Source organism: Miniopterus natalensis, chromosome 4, assembly GCF_054644295.1.
Source record: "Miniopterus natalensis isolate mMinNat1 chromosome 4, mMinNat1.hap1, whole genome shotgun sequence".
Taxonomy (NCBI): Eukaryota; Metazoa; Chordata; class Mammalia; order Chiroptera; family Miniopteridae; genus Miniopterus; species Miniopterus natalensis.
Window position 1 is genome coordinate 4,071,753 of NC_142084.1, and position 17,249 is coordinate 4,089,001.

The window sequence follows — 17,249 nt, forward strand, 5'->3', positions numbered from 1 at the left end:
TATCTTTAGACTTATTGAAACGTAAGACCCTGCATCCATGCACAGCTGTGTACACTGGTCTCTCACCTGCATCGGGTCGGTCCCCTGGCCTCAGGCCTGAAAGGCAGCTGCCGACTTCCTCACATTTTCTGAAAAAACTGGGCAGTGCTCACATCTATGCCTATTACTTAAAAATAAGATGTTACTTAATATTTCTCATAAATATTCTATCATCATAGATGTATCTGGCTCATTCTTTTAAATGGCTGTTTAGTTCGGCTTGTGGAGGTGCCGTGGTTTTATCCATGGTCCTTGCTGATGGATGCGCAGTCGTGTCCTGGTACTGACAATAAATACTTGTGCGTTGGTGGATTTTTGTGAGTATATCTATAGGCACCTGCCTAGAAGGGGAGTTGCTGGGTAAAGGGTGTGTATATTTTTAATTTTGAAAGATATTGGCCAAGTGCCCTCCAAAGAGGACCCTCACCTGCACACTCCCCACGGCATATGGCGCCCGCGCAGAACCTGACGTGGAGCTTAAAGGAAACTTCTGTGGCGTCTTCCCTGGGCCAAGTGTTCTTAGACCCTTGTTCATATGACATCAAGTCAGAGGAAGGAACTTATCCGGCCTCCGTAATATAGCCACACTTGTATGTACCCAAGTAAGATACTGGAGATAGGAATTACAGGGCTTACAATGTCACCTGATGATGATTACGAGCAAGAAATGGCCTCTTCCTGCCGTTTCAGTGGTTTATTTTCCGTTGCATTGGCTGAGAGTGTAAGTCAGTACTGATGGTCTCTTCTGCATTTTGGAATTAAATGGGACTGAATTATACTTATTTCTCACCATAGCATCAAACCTATTTGCACTATGATGGTGGCCAATCCTATGTATACTCAGTTTAAAGAAAAAGTCCAGAGCTAGTCTTAGAAGAACAAAGGTACATGAGAGTCACTGGTGGTGGGTCGAAACTAGTGACCCTGTCACTCAGCACGAGGACACCTCCTTCCAGAACCATGCAGGTGTGAGGCCCCCACTCTGAGGCTTCTGTGTTCACAGACTCGTATCTTCTCTTCCAGAATTAGCAAGAGAGCTGGATTTCACCGAGGAGCAGATCCATCAGATTCGGGTGGAGAATCCCAACTCCCTGCAGGACCAGAGCCACGCGCTGCTGAAGTACTGGCTGGAGCGGGACGGGAAACTCGCCACCGGTAGGCAGGGCTCCAGGAGGATGGGCTGCAGGTGCAGCCAGGTTGTGTCCGACACACGCTTTCCCATCCTCAGTCAAGCACACGACAGGTGCCTTCGGGCCGAGTGCGGCCGTCAGCCCCCGAGAACACGCGATGGCGTTTCTAAAGAATGCGTCTGCCTAAGATACCTGTGCCGCATTCCTGCGACCAGCGGGCGGGAGCCCTGCTGCTAGCGGGCACGATGTTAAAGTCATAGGTTTTCTAAATATTGACAGTGGATACAACTGCTTTAATTGCCCTGTTTATCGGTAGTGACTCCCTCCCATCCTTCCTGCTAAATAGCCCACGTGGGGAGGGTGAAGCAGATCTCTCCCAGTGCTCTGTGAGCGAGCGCCCAGCAGCAGCAACCCAAGCGCACGTCTCACCCTCGGCTGGCCTCGGGGTGCATTTCCCGGGCCATCTGAAGCTCCAGCCAGAAGCTTTTTCACATCAGTCTGTGTCCACCTGCCACCTCTTGCCGTCTAGGTGCAATTGCAGGCTCTCGCCAAGAAAAATAGAGGGCACCAGTTAGACTTAAACTTCAGGTAGTCAGTGAATACTTTCTTTGTGTAAGTATATCCCATGCAATGTGTGGGATAGGCTTATACTGAAAGGTCTGTTTCGCCCGACATTCAGAACTGAAGGGCCCGCCTGTGATCTAGGTCTGCTGTGGGGCTGTGCCGTGCTGGGCCATGCTTTCCTGCTTCTCTCTTATTTAAGTCTTTTTTGCTTATTTTTACAAATACCCTTATTTGCACTTTAGTTGTTTCCTGTACAAATATCAGAATTTTAGTGAGGCAGCTAAGTGGAAGGTTTTTGAAAGAATACCCCACATAAACCCTTTTTCTCTCATGTCCTAGACACCAGTCTCATTGAGTGTCTCACCAAGGTCAACCGAATGGATATTGTTCATCTCATGGAGACCAGCACAGAGCCTCTTCTGGAGCGTGCCAGTCACAGCTACACTGAGATAGAGCAGACCATCACACTGGACCACAGCGAAGGTCAGAGTGTGTGTGTGTGTGTGTGTGTGTGTGTGTGTGTGTCACAACTACACCGAGATGGAGCAGACCATCACACTGGACTGGAGCGTGTGTGTGTGTGTGTATGTTGGTTGGTCACAGCTACGCCGAGATGGAGCAGACTATCACACTGGACTGCAGCGTGTGTGTGTGCGTGTGTGTGTGTGTGTGTGTGTCGGTCGGTCACAACTACACCGAGATGGAGCAGACCATCACACTGGACTGGAGCGTGTGTGTGTGTGTATGTTGATTGGTCACAGCTACACCGAGATGGAGCAGACCATCACACTGGACTACAGCGTGTGTGTGTGTGTGTCGGTCGGTCACAACTACACCGAGATGGAGCAGACCATCACACTGGACCACAGCGTGTGTGTGTGTGTGTGTGTGTGTGTGTGTGTGTGTGTGTGTGTCACAACTACACCAAGATGGAGCACACCATCACACTGGACTGCAGCGTCTGTGTGCGCACGCATGTGTGGCGTGCCTGGGTATGTGTGTGCCTTTGTGTGCTTCATGTGTGTGATTAATCCAGGCCACTGGGCCTCCTGCCTTTCTTCTGTTTAGAAGGAGACTGTCCATCCCCTTTGGTGATCACACATTCTCTCCTTGCTGCCCTGAGACTTCCCTGCCCATTGAAAGGTGCCCGTCCTGGTCCTTCTTTGCTCTTCTGTCACCATCTCACCTCGGTGTCCTATAGCAAATACTATAAACTGTGTGGCTTAGAAACAGCTTTATTTCTCAGTCATGGAGACTGGGAGTATGCGGTGAGAGCCATCTTCTCTCACCCCCGTGGGGGAAGGAGCAGCAGCTCTTGCCCGTCTCATCAGGGCAGGCGTCCCACCACGAGGGCCCACCCTCCGCGCCCACTCACCTCCCAAAGGCCCACCTGCTGGGCCATCACCTTGGGCTTCAGGGTGGCTTTAAGGGGACGTAGACATTCTGTCCATATGACCGTTGACATGCACGATCCACCCAGCGCCTTCCCGTCAGTTCTGACTCCTTCACACCAGCTCAGCCTCCCACGTCTGTGCCCCGACACTGTGTCAGGATCCGTGGCCCAACGACTCCCAGCTCCCACGGGGGAGCCGTCACTCTCCCTGTCCTCTGCTCCTGTACCAGCAATGGTTCAGACCCCTGGGGCCTGTGGCATCAAGGTCTCCGGGTCCTCCGTTCCACTGCGCTCGCTGTCCTCCCTCATCTCTTCTGCCTCGGGCCTCCAGTGCTTCTCTGTATTTGTTCTGGGCTGAGGACCAGGCTTCCTGTTTCAAATGCTGGTCTTCAGGCACCGCCTCGCGGCCACCGGCAATGACCTCGGCCTGCAGGCCGCCTGCCTTGGCTTTGCTAAGACCGCAGTCCCTTTTGTCCAATTAAGAATGTCGCTCCTGCGGCAGCCCCTGGCTCCTGGGCTGGCCCGAGCTTGCTGCTGGGCTCGTGAGTGCTCTTCCTCCATCTGTGTTATAGGAAATCTCTTCAAAGAGCTGGCTTCCCCGGCCCTGCTTCCCTGGCCCTGTCCAGCCAGTCAGGCTGTTGTTGCCTCCAGACAGACGGGTCGGGTGCCGGTCGGCTCATTGCCGAATCAGGGAGCTGCGCCTGTAGCCCCGGGTGCTCGGCGAGCTCCGCCCTTAGGCACAGCTGACGCACAAAACCGGTCCCTTCTTCTTAAAACATTTCTTTGCCCCCTTTCCACGGCACCCTCTCCTCTTGGGTTCCGTCCTTTCACGGGCGTTCCTTGTCGTGTCCTGCTCGCCTCAGGCCTCGTGGGTCTTAGGGACAGCGTGAGCGACTCTTGGCTAGAGCCTCCCAGCTGTCCTGCCGTCATCCCCTGCGGTGTATCCTTGGGGACATGCCCGGTGCTTTCTGTCCCCTCACGGTGGGGTGTCCTTCCCTCTCAGCTCACTTGGGTGTCTGCTCAGATATGTCCTTGGGACACCTTCCTGGCCAGTTTGGCTGCCCGCGCCCCACCTGGCTTCCTTCCCTCTGGAGCTCACCGAAGGAAGAGATTCCGGCTCTGTGCCCAGATCTAACAGCGCCTGCCCCACCGCAGATGCTCTGTGAACAAATGGTCAAGGCCTATCCCTCCTCGGCCTCTGACCTTTGCAGGGACCTTCACTGTGACCCCCGGGTGTCATGAAAGTCTGTAGCCCAGCCCAGGCCCCTCCAACAAGAGCTGGACCTTGAGTTATGTGACCCAGTGAGCAAAGCCACGACCTGCGGCCTGTGGCGAACGTCTCACTGTTGCTGTCCTTACTGTAACTCCCGCCTCTCCCACTTACGCTCTGTGCCTCCACGTCGCAGCCAAGGCCTGCTCACCGTTAGTCCCCTGTGAGATGCACCCTCCTAGTTTCCTCTCCCAGATCGGTAACCCTGGGTGGGGAGTCCCCGTGTTCACGGACCAGTGCCTGTGTCCCGGCCACTCTGCATATCTGTAGACTCCTCCTTGTCGAGGTCCCCACATGGCTGGCGCGTGGAAGGCAGACGTCGTAACTATGGCCCGTCCCAGGATGCAGCACACGGCAGGCACCTCATGAGTGCCGTGTAAGGTGGGTGGCTGTCAGGGAAGCTCCTGATCCCCGCTGCTCCCTGCCCCCCAGGATTCTCGGTGCTTCAGGATGAGCTGCCCACACGGCACCAGCCTGCTCACGAGCCCGTGGCGTCCAGAGAAGGGGAATCCTGCAGCCACCCTCCCATTGTCTCTGACGAAGACCTCTCCGTCGGCTACTCCGCGTCCCAGGATTACACCCCCAGGACGGACAGGGACATCCGGGGCCTGGCGGGGACAGCAGCCACACCCAAGGAGCCAGCTCCTGAACCCCAGCAGCAGTGCTCGTGAGTTTCTATGGAGCCACCAAGGGGGCGAGAGGACAAGCCCGCAGGCGTCTGTCCTTCCTAGTGCTTTTCTAATGACCTGAAAATGCCAGGGGTGTAGGAAAAAGCCAAGTGTGAGGACACAGTGGGGCCAGGGTGTCTGCTCCCGCGCCCAGGCTTGTGACCTGGGGCACGTCCCCGGCCCCCGAATCTGTTACCACCCGTCAGTTATGATAGCTACACGCACTTCATCCATGTCCGGGTCGGGTCGAGGATGTACCTCTGGAAGCATCATTTGAACAAGGTTCTGCGTGACCGGTGCCACGCCTCTCTCCTTGGTGCTCTGGTGCTCGGGGTGGCGGGTTCGCAGGATGAGCAGAGGTGCAGGGGTTAGGGAGGGGGCACAGGGAGGAGGCACCTGGGTTTCTGCATAGCTGGGGGACCCGCCACAGGCACTAAAGCAGCACAGACGCTCCCAGGGAGGGGAGACTGGCCCCTGAGGGCCTGCAGAGCACGGCACTCAGAGGCTGGTCCCCGTCAGGGCTACAAAGGCAGGGAGAACCGTTCAAAGGGCACTTGTCTAGAAAGAGAAAAGATATCCAAGAAGGGCAAGCTGGTCCCGCCCTGAAATCCGAGAGGTGTCAGGAGCCTGCCCCCAGAGTCCTTTGTCTTTGTGCGAGCTTTGTGCCAGGGGCACTGGAACAGGAGACAGGTGGGGAAAGCAGGTAATGAATGGCCTGCTCCCCGTGGGGCCACCCCGTTCACCACGGATGTCGGGAGGGGCACCAAAAAGAGGTGAGGAGAAGACAGGAGCCAGGGAAGCCGGGAACCGGGGTGGGCCCTCAGAGGGCTGCCCGTGGAGGGGCGCCGACATGCTTTTAAAAAGCAGAGGAAAAGCAGAGAACACTCCCATCAGAGACGGAGGTGGTAACGGTTGCCCCGGAGCCCCTCCACACCGTCAGTACAGAAAGTTCCAGTGGCAGCAGGTCTTTCCATCAAGTCATACAGTTTCCCAGAAGTAAGACTTTCACACTTACAGTCAATAACTAGATCAACATGGGGTTTATTTATTGCTTTTTACAGCTTTTGCCGTTTTGATTCTGGCTTCAGAAGCCTTATACCTTCAGGTCCCTGTGAGGGAAAGCTCCTCGATTCTTCAGCATCCCTTCAAGTTAGCAAAGATACGATAGCATTGTAATGTCTGCACTTGGTAGAGATTAGGAGATGGAGGTCCGTTTCAGGGTGCTTTTTACCTTGGGAATGCATCTTCCCCAGCCACGTACGCCAATGAGCTGTAACTTGACGCGTCCCTGATGCAGGATTTTTATTCAAATTTCATTTATTGGCCAAAGTTACAAAACCTATTTGACTTTTGTGACTGAAGGCAGAGCCCCTGTTCCCCCCAAGGCCCTGGCGTCAGTGGGAGCGGGGTGTGCCTCCCACTTTAACCTGGCCTCTCCTTTTCAGTGTGACGACCCCACGGACAGAAGGGCCAGACACTGAGGAGGCCGCGGCAGCCCCGGGCTCTCCCAGCAGAGCCCCTGAGGAGGGCAGGTCCCACCTGCAGGCCCCGTCCCCCGAGGAGCGGGCAGACATGCCCCTGGTGCAGGAGCCCAAGGAGCCCCCGGAGCTCAGGGAGGCTGGCTCTCCAAGGAAAAACAGCCTCGTGATAGTGGAGTCCTCTGACGAGCAGCCACTGGCCTTCGAAAACCTGGGCGAAGACTCAGCCTTTCAAAAGGTAAGAGCCCCTCTGTGTGTCCCGCGCATGTGGAGCAGCCACAGCCTTCTCCCGGCTGTCATTTCTCTGAGGACTTAGGTCTTCACTGCAAAACCACAGGTTTGCCCACTTAGTGATCCTGGGCCATATGAGCTCCTCCATCCTTATGAAAATCTGGGAGCGGTGAGCCTGGAAAGCATGAGGCACCATGCCAGTGCAGCCCCTTGACCATGGGCCCGAATGTTATCACTGAAAACCCTTTAACTAAGGAAAAAACTCTGGGCAAAGCAGCATCCCGCTCAGTGACCTTCAACCCACTGTGACAGTCATGGGGACAAGCTCAGCCCAGAGGGCTTGTTCCAAGGACTTTCTGCCTAAACATGTTGCTGCCCCCAAATGCCAGTGGCATCAGATGCAGCCCCTTCTCACGCAGGGAGCCAGGACATGTGGACAGTGGAGACCATCACAGGAAATTTGTTTAAACCTTTTATTCTCAAAATGAGGTGTGAAGGGTCCCTGCCTCTCACGCTGACTGGCCATGGCCCCCTCAGAATCCTGAACTGGAGGGCCGAGGAGGCACCTGCCTTTCCAGGAGCTCCCTAGGTGGTTCTCACACACAGTGTGAATCTGCTCCCGTTCAACTTAACTTAGTACAAATTGAATTAGGTGTAATTTTTCCTGTTAGAATTCAAAAACATCCTGTGTGTCCAAGTGTCCGCCTTAGTAGGAAAGAGTGAGTTAGACAGAAGAATTAAAACCTTTTGGGGAAAGGGTAATGTGGCCTGTCTTTGGGCTGTAGACTTGCATTTGCTGGTTCACTGTGAGGGTGGCATCTGCCAGCAGGAGGCATCCGCACTGCGACTGAAATCAGAAGTCCCCGGGCTCAGCACCTACCTGAAACATGAATTCATCCCACGAATGGATTTTTATTTCATGTCAGCCTTTGCACAGAATTACTCACCTCGCTATAACTGGCTTAGATCAATTCTAGTAAAAATCTTTCATAGGTGCTGTCTGAGCTTAAAAGTTAGCAAATTTAGCCCAAGAATTCATAATCTCATTGAACTGTAGACTTGAAACGGTCCCTCCGTGTCCACCTGCTTCAGGCCATCCCCTGTTCTTGGTGAACACCTGTCACCCGTCTCCTGTCCAATTCTGACCCTGACTTCTCACAGCCCTGACCCGAGGCTCAGGTGTCAGTCAGGTTCCTCGCTGACCCTGCTGCTAGGCAGCAGGGTCCTGAGCATATTTAATGTATAACTTGATCTAGATTTTATGTGCTTTTTTTTTTAGCAGAAAAGAACATAGAAATACAAGCGGTATTTTAAAATCCATTGAGAAAAATGATTTTCTTTCTTTTGAATAACATTCCATGAGGAAAGAGTGATTTGATATGTGGCTTCTGAGACACATGCTGTAATCTTGCTCCATCCCTGGCTGGGGTCCTGCAGAGTGAGTGTGACACCCCAGGGCACCCCCCGGGTGCACCGCTGGCCGGATGAGGCTGCAGGGAACCCGGTCCTACGGGAGCATCTCTCCCGGCAGCAGTGGTCATTACAGGCCGAAGCTGAGAGCTGGGAGGCCTGTGTCCCCACTTGGTACTTACCAGGAGCGTGAGGCCCAGGCAGGGTGCGTGAGCCGCCTGCTTCTCTGGCAGATCTTGGCACACTCAGACAGACTCCAGTGCCACCAAACAGGAAGCCACATTCTCTGTGAAGTTTGAGCCTCGTGCATGGTTGTTCGCACCTCTGCTGGCTCATCCCCAGAGTGGAGTGGACAAACCTCCAGAAATGCACATGAGCTCAAGCAGAGCCCGTGGCAGAGGCGGCCCCTAGCGTGATGACCACCCTGCTTCCCTGCTTACAGGAGCTCACAGCTGAGTTGGGTGGGCTGGAGGCCAGCTCAGACGACGAGGCGATGGTCACCACCAGGGTTGTCCGCCGGAGGGTGATCATTCAGGTACCACCTGCTCAGAGACGCCGGACCAGGGACAGTGTCCTGCAGCCCGTGGCTGGCGCTGAGCGGCGGGGCCTGCATGCTGCTGCGTGGCCGGGAAGCAGCCATGCGACCCTTCTGAGTGTTGATGCTAAGGACACAGCTCGGTTGCCGCTCCGCAGGCTCCGACGGCGGGGACGCTGTGACTGTGCTGTCCTGCCGCATGTGCCGCCTGCCTGTGTGTGTGATTGTGCTGACTTTGGTTGGAGCCTCCTGAGCATGGGGTCACCTGCCTTCCTCTCTGTGAACCTGCTGTGACGGGGTCTGGCCCCCGGTAACGCTCTGTCCCCATTAACCATCTCACACGCACACTCTGGCCCGGGAGCAGGTGGTCCCTCAGTCAAGGCCACCGCTGACACGACCCGTCTCTGCGCAGGGCGACGATGTGCCTGACATGCCCCCGGAGACTGTCACGGAGGAGCAGTACGTGGACGAGCAAGGGCACACCGTGGTGAAGAAGGTAGAGTCCCCGTGTCCTTGCAGGGCGACCTCTGACCTGAGGGTCCTTGAGGCCAGTCCTGCCGCTCACAGACAAGATGTGTGGATGCCGTCTCTTCCAGGTCACCAGGAAGGTCATCAGGCGGTATGTATCCCCTGATGGCGTGGAGAGGGAAGAGGTCACCTTGCAGGGACAGCCCCAGGAACCCGTCAGCATTGAGGATGGGGACGGCTACTCCAAAGTCATAAAACGCGTGGTGCTGAAGAGCGACACCGAGCAGTCAGAGGTGAGGCCGCTGGTGCTGCGAGGCTGGCGTCGTGGAGTATGTTACGGAGTGTGACGTAGACTTGTGACGTGGCCTGCGTGGTGGAGTACGTGAACATGTGACATGGGGTGTGACATGGGCTGCAACGTGGGCACCTGATGGTGTTACATGGAGTGTGACGTAGAGTGTGACATGGGGAGTGATGTGGACACATGATGTGGACGTGCGACCTGGACGTGTGACAGAACATGTGACATGGACGTGCGATGTGAATGTGCGACGTGGACGTGCAACGTGGAGTGCACCATGGGACCAGACAAGGTAGATGGCCCTGTGGCCTCTGTCTCCCTCACACGGCTCTTAGCAGCACACTCACTCTTCCCCATGGTGCCCTGGGATTTTAAAATAGCCACCAGGGACCGTTGTAGCCTCACACTCAATGTCCTTGTGCTTCTGTTTCTGTTTTCTGTTCAGTTCATAGTGGACCACAGCAGAAGCCCCCTACTCAAGCCCAGTAGACTGGACTCTTGTCTGCCGGCAGGCAGTGACAGGAAAGGCCCCTGTGCACATGCGGTGCCCCCGGGCACATGCTGCGTTTCAGAGCCCCAGTCAGGACCCTCGACAGTTCATCTTGCTCTCTGACACCTTCACTCTGACACAAAACCTGTGCCGTCCCCACACTTTTATGATGATGCGTGTGAGGGTCCCCGGAAAGAGGCCTTGTAGCCCCTCACCTCTCTCAGAGTTCCATCCTAGGGGCAATTTTATCTTCAAAATGCAAAGCTGACCGTTTCCACGTGGGGCAGAGAGCCACACACAGGGTGTCCTGTCCACACTGTATGGCTTACAAAACTCCCGACAGGTTGCTAAGTGGCTCATTAGGTGTTTGATTTGCTGTGTACACAGAGCTGTTACAGCAACATTGCCAAGTGATTACGGGGGGTTTTCCTATCAGCTTCTCTTTTCCAAAATTCTGTTTTCCGGAAAGTTGGTGCGCAACATCGTGGCCTCCATAAGCTTGTTTCATCCTAGAAGAGCGCACCGCTGTTCCTGGGCGGTCAGAGCCGCGCTTGTGTCCTTCGCCCATTAGGTGACTCTGTCTGAGTCCGGCGCTCCGTGCGAGGCCTCCCGGTTCCAGGCTGAGCCCGTGGAAGGCCGACGAGTCAGCAGAGTCATCAAAACCACAGTGGTGCATGGAGAGAGGAAGGAGAAGCGCCTGGGGGACCCCCGCTTTGCCGCTGATCTTCCCTCAGCCAAAGAGGACTTTGAACAGGTAGAGAGCAGCTCCTCGTGTCCCTGCCGCGTGTCTGAAAAGAAAGGGTCTGTCATCGCGTCCTTGCTCCTAGGTGCTCACAGTGGTGTGGGACAGCCCCAGAGAGGACGTTCCGGACTTAATAGCCCTACGGTGACGTGGTGTCCCTCAGCCTTGGGCACCCTCAGAGCTTTTAAAACTCCAGATGCCGGGGTCGCTGCAGCTGAGTCAGCACCTCGTGCTTGGCCCGGGTGGCGGCCCTGCACCCCGTCAGGGAGGGAGGGAGCCGGGCAGGCTGCAGGCCCTCCTCTCACTGGCGTCATCTGCCCAGTGATGGGCACTGAGAAAATCCGCAGACGTTACGCCCATGAACAAACCCGTGTTCAGAATGAAGTTCTGATCTCCAGTACCTGGGAGGTGGGGCTGTGAGGCAGACACACCCCCTTACTCCGACTCCGAGACCCAGGCATCCAGAGGCCAGAACGTCGTAAGTCAGGAGCAGCGGACGTGCGAAGAGCTCCCTGTGCCCTGCGCGAGCCTCCCCCAGGGGCTCGCCCTTGCTGCTGCCACGGCCGTGATGGGCTGGATAGCAGCGGGGGCCTTGGATTAGACAGAATGTCCCTTTTCCAGCATCCGGGAGGAAAAGCACCTGAATTCGGGGGCACAGGTTTGATGGGAACCGTGGATGCGTGCAGATGTCTCCAGACTAATGCCACTGAGTGGGTGCTGCAGGTGTGGCTCTTCCGCACGTCGGTTTGGGGGAGTATCAGCGAGTCGCAGACGTGTCGCGTTCTTCAGAGCTGACCAGCAGCCTCAGGGACCCGAAGCGGATTACCTGAGTTGCTTTGGCCCATTTTGCGTCTGGCCATTGCCATGTCTCAGCTGCGGGGAGGAGGCGTGAGGAGGGAGGAGGCTGAGCCCCACACGAGGCTGGTCAGCAGCTTTTGTCAAGTAGGAGGACAGGTCTCCGCACGGCCGGGGGTGTAAGTGAAACTTGGTTCTGTCTGCTCCGGAGTGGGCTTCACTACCTGAGGCTCCCCGTGCGCCTGTTGGCGCGGACGCCGGGACGCAGAGCAGCGGGCTGCTGGGTGCGCCGCGGGTGACGGTCTCCCCCTTTCCTTTTCTCCACTTCAGGCTCTGAGGTACACAGGTAGCCACGCGAAAGTCCACGCTCCCAGTTTAGTAGCGAGTGAGATCCTGAACAAGGACGGATCGGTGACTCAAAGGTTTGGGTTAGCATGCGGTGCTGCTTTGCCCACTAACACCTCCAAACGCTTCCCACCTAAGAGAGCAGAGATGGGGCCTCCACGCGCCCGCAGCCCCGGAGCCGCAGCCCCCAGGAGTCAGGGATTCAGACTGCAGGGGTCCTCTCGGTGCTTTAGAAGTGACAGGCGCGAGGACAGTGGACGCCTATTCCCACAGCCACCCTGGGTGACTCAGGCCAGCCCGAGGGACGTCCACCGTGCCGATAGGTCGAGGGGGGTGAGAAGACACCCCGGCCAGTGGCTCACGAGCTGCTGCGTGGCTGCCACCTGCAGCTCAGAACGTGTGCTTTAATGGGCTGGTCCGTGGTTCTGCATGTGGTGCCGTGGACCTGAGTGTGCCTGGCGACGCAGGCGCTTAGTCAGCTCAGAAAGCGCCTGGGCAGCCTGTGTGCCCGTGGCCGGGCCTCACCGAGCAGCGCCCAGTGCCGTCCTCAGGATGGGCCGTGTGGACGCTGGCGTCTGCCTTGGTCTCTCCCCACGTCTCCCCGCAGCGTGGTGACCACTCCTCACATGTTCTTAGCTTTGCAGCAGAAAGTCTCGTGGACACGTCCCAGCCAGCGTCTCCCGTCTCTGGGAAGAAGAAGAACGTTGTCATTAGGGAGCTTGCACGGCTGCTATGAGCCTGCAAACCTGATAGTCAGTGAGGTGAAGGGTCCTGTCCAGTGTCCCCTCCAACCCTGGAAAGTGCCGCAGTGGGAGCTGACGTGTGTGGCGGCTCACACGGCTCACAGGCGCCTCTGAGATGAGGAAGCTTCCTATACTCGAGCCTCAGGGCTTCATTCCGAGGGACACACAGCACCCACAGCCCAGCTCCCCCCGTCATTCTGAGGGACACACAGCACCCACAGCCCAGCTCCCCCCGTCATTCAGAGGGACACACAGCACCCACAGCCCAGCTCCCCCCGTCATTCAGAGGGGTCCACAGCACCCACAGCCCAGCTCCCCCCGTCATTCAGAGGGACACACAGCACCCACAGCCCAGCTCCCCCCGTCATTCAGAGGGGTCCACAGCACCCACAGCCCAGCTCCCCCCGTCATTCAGAGGGACACACAGCACCCACAGCCCAGCTCCCCCCGTCATTCAGAGGGACACACAGCACCCACAGCCCAGCTCCCCCCGTCATTCAGAGGGACACACAGCACCCACAGCCCAGCTCCCCCCGTCATTCAGAGGGACACACAGCACCCACAGCCCAGCTCCCCCCGTCATTCCGAGGGACACACAGCACCCACAGCCCAGCTCCCCCCGTCATTCAGAGGGGTCCACAGCACCCACAGCCCAGCTCCCCCCGTCATTCCGAGGGACACACAGCACCCACAGCCCAGCTCCCCCCGTCATTCAGAGGGGTCCACAGCACCCACAGCCCAGCTCTCCCCGTCATTCAGAGGGACACACAGCACCCACAGCCCAGCTCCCCCCGTCATTCAGAGGGACACACAGCACCCACAGCCCAGCTCCCCCCGTCATTCAGAGGGGTCCACAGCACCCACAGCCCAGCTCCCCCCGTCATTCCGAGGGACACACAGCACCCACAGCCCAGCTCCCCCCGTCATTCAGAGGGGTCCACAGCACCCACAGCCCAGCACGAGGTCGCACATTGGCTAAGGGCGAGACAAGCTCCTCCTGAATCCTCAGCTGAAGCCCTGAGTCCAGCGGGGTGCAGACAGCTTGCCAGGCCCTGTGTTACGGACTCAGCGGTGCGTATGTCACTGTCGTGGACGCCATCCTCAGCTGCCGGGACACAGAGGAGTGACTTGGTTCCGCTGTCGGGACTGGCAGGAGTTCACAGCACTGCCATCACACAGGCAGTGCAGACCTCCGGGGCAGGGCCTGGGCGACGCTCGTCCCCAGCCCCGGAGTGGCAGAGGCTTCTAGAGCTCCTGGCAGGAAGAGCCACATATCTGCCTTTTTGGAGAAAACAAATATGGGTGCTGAATAGTTACAAAATCATAATCTGATTCCACCTTTGGAACCAAATGTGACCTTTCTATCAAGAGGAACAAATTTCAGGTGTTTTTAGATAGGAAATAGCTCGTGTCGTGGGGAAGGAAAGGTGGGCGGGAGAGGTGAGGCGTGAGGGCAGCGAGGACGGCCGGCGGAAGCGAGAGCCCCAGGAGACCCGAAAGCGCACCAGGTTCATCTCCAGGTGACCTTGGTGGACGCACTGAGCCGTCGGGAGGCAGGGTGCTGAGAACGTGGCTGAGGGCAGATGTCCAGCTCTGGGCCCTGGGGATCCGTGGGGCAGTGCGGGGTGAAGCTGGCCAGGCGGCCCCCCTGCACGGTCCCACAGGAGGCGTGTGAACACCGGTGCTGGACTCAGCCCCTGCACCTTCCCCGTGCTAGTTCCCTGGGCGTTGCTTAAATTCTCTGAGATTCAAGTTCCTGATTTGTTGCTATAATAATAGTGCCTGGTGTGTGAACCATGTCCATGCTGAGGGATGTAGACTTTTATTTACAAGTGGACAGACGGAGAGTGGACTAACCACAGCGTCATTGTCCCATAAGGAGACAGGACAATAATAGTAGCCACCACAGCAGCTAAAGAGCTTTAAATAAACTAAAAATGGTTTTTCTTAGCCTTTCTGCATGGAGTCACATTCTTGGGATGAGTCTCGCCCCTGAGCCCGTGCCTGAGCGATGGTGGCGTGTGGGCGGTGAAGGGAGCCTGACCCCGCCTTGTCTGCCCGCAGGACGACACTCAGTAAGGCCAGCAGGCAGACGAGGGCTGCGGTGAAGGACGGGCATGGGAAACGTGTGCACCTGGAGCACCTGGAGGATGTGCCCGAGGCCCTGGAGCAGGACGACCTCCAGCGCGACCTCCAGCGGCTTCTGCGGCATTTCTGCAGGGAGGACCCGGAGCAAGAGGCCCAGTGAGGGCGCCCAGTGCTCACGCCAGAGCCTGCTCGCCACTCCATACGCGGCTCCCCTTCTGTCAGCAGGGCGACCTGCCTGCCCCACACCCCACATACACAGCAATTGGTTAGTTTGTCCCCACCCCCTTCAACTGAAGCTAATTTGTGACCAAAGATAGCATCCTTCATCCTGGGTGCTGTGTCCCCCAAGTCCTGGCGTCTGGGCTGCCCTGGGAACTGGCCGCCCCTCGTCCTTCGCTTCTGCACAGCTCCATGGGAAGCCATCGATCGATTCCGGGGCTCCCTGCAGACCTCTCCCCGTGATGACAGCGTCCCTCGAAGGGAGTCCGGTACAGTGTACATAGAAAATGCTCAGATGAACACACATTAGCTGAGAGCCACTGCCTGGCCTAACCACACTGGGCATCGGGGAGCCAAGGCTCCTCGAAGTGGCTGCGCATGGTGGGTTAGGATGCTGCTGACACAGGCGAGCGATGGCAGGTTCTGTGCAGGAGGGGCACTGCCACCTGCAGGCCTAGGAATCCAGTATAGCCATTGCCCTAGCTGAGGGGGACCTGCCCAGGGAACTGCCCCCTTGGAGGCTTGTTAAGCTGGACACCCCCTGGACTCCGGCAGCCCCACTAGGGCAGAGAGGGAGCGGGGGGTAGCCAGGTGCTAGCAGCTGCATCCTGGGGCCTTCTAGCATCTTCCGGTCTTTCAGATCTCGGACACGTTGGCAGGGTATCTACAGAGCTGTAACTACTGTAGGTTTCCAGATCTCATTGCTGCTTTGGCAAACCATGCTGTCTTATCGGTGGCCCTTCCTCTGGCCGCTGCACTGTACATAAGTCATTGGAAACAGGATCTGCCCGCGACACAGATTAAGCTCCTGGCCGCGCCGGGGCGGGGCGGTTTCCCCTCCTCCTCCGGGTTTATATCTTCGCTGACACCTGCATGTAGCATTTAAACCCACACCACGTCAGAACCCCCTTCCAGTCACGTTGATGGTTTTCATTCGTACCCAGAGCAAGCCTTCTGCACTCTCCAGCTGGTTTTCAGCTTGAGGGCGATGGAGAAACCCTTAAAAAATTGGTTTTGGTTAAAACTTCTGGTTTATTTATTTGAAACCCAAACTCCCTTGAAAACTGTGAAGTGCAGCTGTGCATTTCCTGCGCGTTATTTCAGAGAAGGGACCTCAGTCCTCTGAGCAATGCCACACCCCCGTCCTATTCCTAGTGTTGAAGCTGTGGGGCATCTTAATCTCATATATTCACACGTATATTCATATACACAGTATACATCTTTGGATCAGTTATTTGTTAAAGAAAAGTATATCCAATGGAGATGAGATTTAAAAACAAACGCCAGAGTCTGACCTCCCAGAGGGGACATTTCCCAACTCTAGCTGGTCTTGCCTGCTGTGCAAAAATGAGTCACTGCTCCCATGCCACAAACACGGACACACTGCCCTGCGTCATTTCAGGTCGCGTCGCCCGGGGATTTCCCGGGAGGGAGTCCACGAGCCACGTCTCCTAACCCCCAGTGCCAGCACTTCTGGCCATTGGGCAGGAAATAAAGCATCGTTCTTTGGCAGCCAAAATGTGAGGGGCCTGTGGCAAGACTTTGGGGGACACGCTGGCCTCTCCTCAGACCTTGGCTGGAGCTCAAGGAAGCGTTCCTGTTGTGTAGTTTGCAGTGCAGATGACGTCTGTGTGACAACGTAATGGTTATTCACCTTTCTTTGATTTTGAATTTTGCTGTGTAATCAAAAAACTTGAATACTGTGAGAAGAAGTGAATTTTCAGTTGACGAATCAGCATCTTGTTCCCATGGTGATAACACTAATTGAGTATATCTATGAGGGCATGTATCAGTTAATGGAAAAATGCAACACTAACCACACATAGCTGCAACGTGTACACGGCTGATTTAATTAAATAAAATGTACAAGTGTTACGTGTGGCCACAGGGACTTGTTCTTTACCTCTAACCTCCGGTTTCAGGGCAAACACTAACCTGGAGGAGACAGAGACTGGAGCCGCAGGAAGGACACAGATTGCTTTCTGTGCTGCTATTTTTACTTCATAACTGCATGCGTTGTCCTGGGACTTGGGTCCCTGCCATTAGAGAACTTCTATTGTCATGCAAAGGGAGGAAAACAGGCTTCCTTTGGGGTTGGTGGCGAGTGAGAAGTAGGAACTGGGGGCTGGGGGCTGTGGGTGCAGCACAGGCCGGTCCAGCTCTGTGCTGGGGCCAGGCTCTCAGGAGACACCTACGGGTGCTTCCCAGTTTCTCTCTCAATCTTTCAAGTCTGGCTTCAAAAAAAAAAATCTAGAACTGAACGTATTAGAAACTGTGGCATATAGCGGAGCAGAGGCCACAGGAAACCCCAACCTTAAACCAGGGCCATAATTCTCCGGC

At 56.4% G+C, this 17,249-nt stretch overlaps 1 protein-coding gene across 1 annotated transcript in view; it reads left to right on the forward strand.

Annotated features, from left to right (window-relative positions):
• ANK2 (ankyrin 2) overlaps positions 1-16,790 on the forward strand; it is a 325,210-nt gene extending 308,420 nt beyond the window's left edge. Inside the window, exons 42-51 of the mRNA XM_087816209.1 lie at positions 1,063-1,194; positions 2,073-2,216; positions 4,829-5,063; positions 6,510-6,780; positions 8,626-8,718; positions 9,131-9,214; positions 9,315-9,479; positions 10,549-10,731; positions 11,845-11,936; positions 14,667-16,790. Of these exons, the coding sequence (XP_087672335.1) occupies positions 1,063-1,194; positions 2,073-2,216; positions 4,829-5,063; positions 6,510-6,780; positions 8,626-8,718; positions 9,131-9,214; positions 9,315-9,479; positions 10,549-10,731; positions 11,845-11,936; positions 14,667-14,850 (1,583 nt within the window). The 3' untranslated portion in view covers positions 14,851-16,790. The remainder of the gene's footprint in view (positions 1-1,062; positions 1,195-2,072; positions 2,217-4,828; positions 5,064-6,509; positions 6,781-8,625; positions 8,719-9,130; positions 9,215-9,314; positions 9,480-10,548; positions 10,732-11,844; positions 11,937-14,666) is intronic.
• Positions 16,791-17,249: the final 459 nt, after the last annotated feature.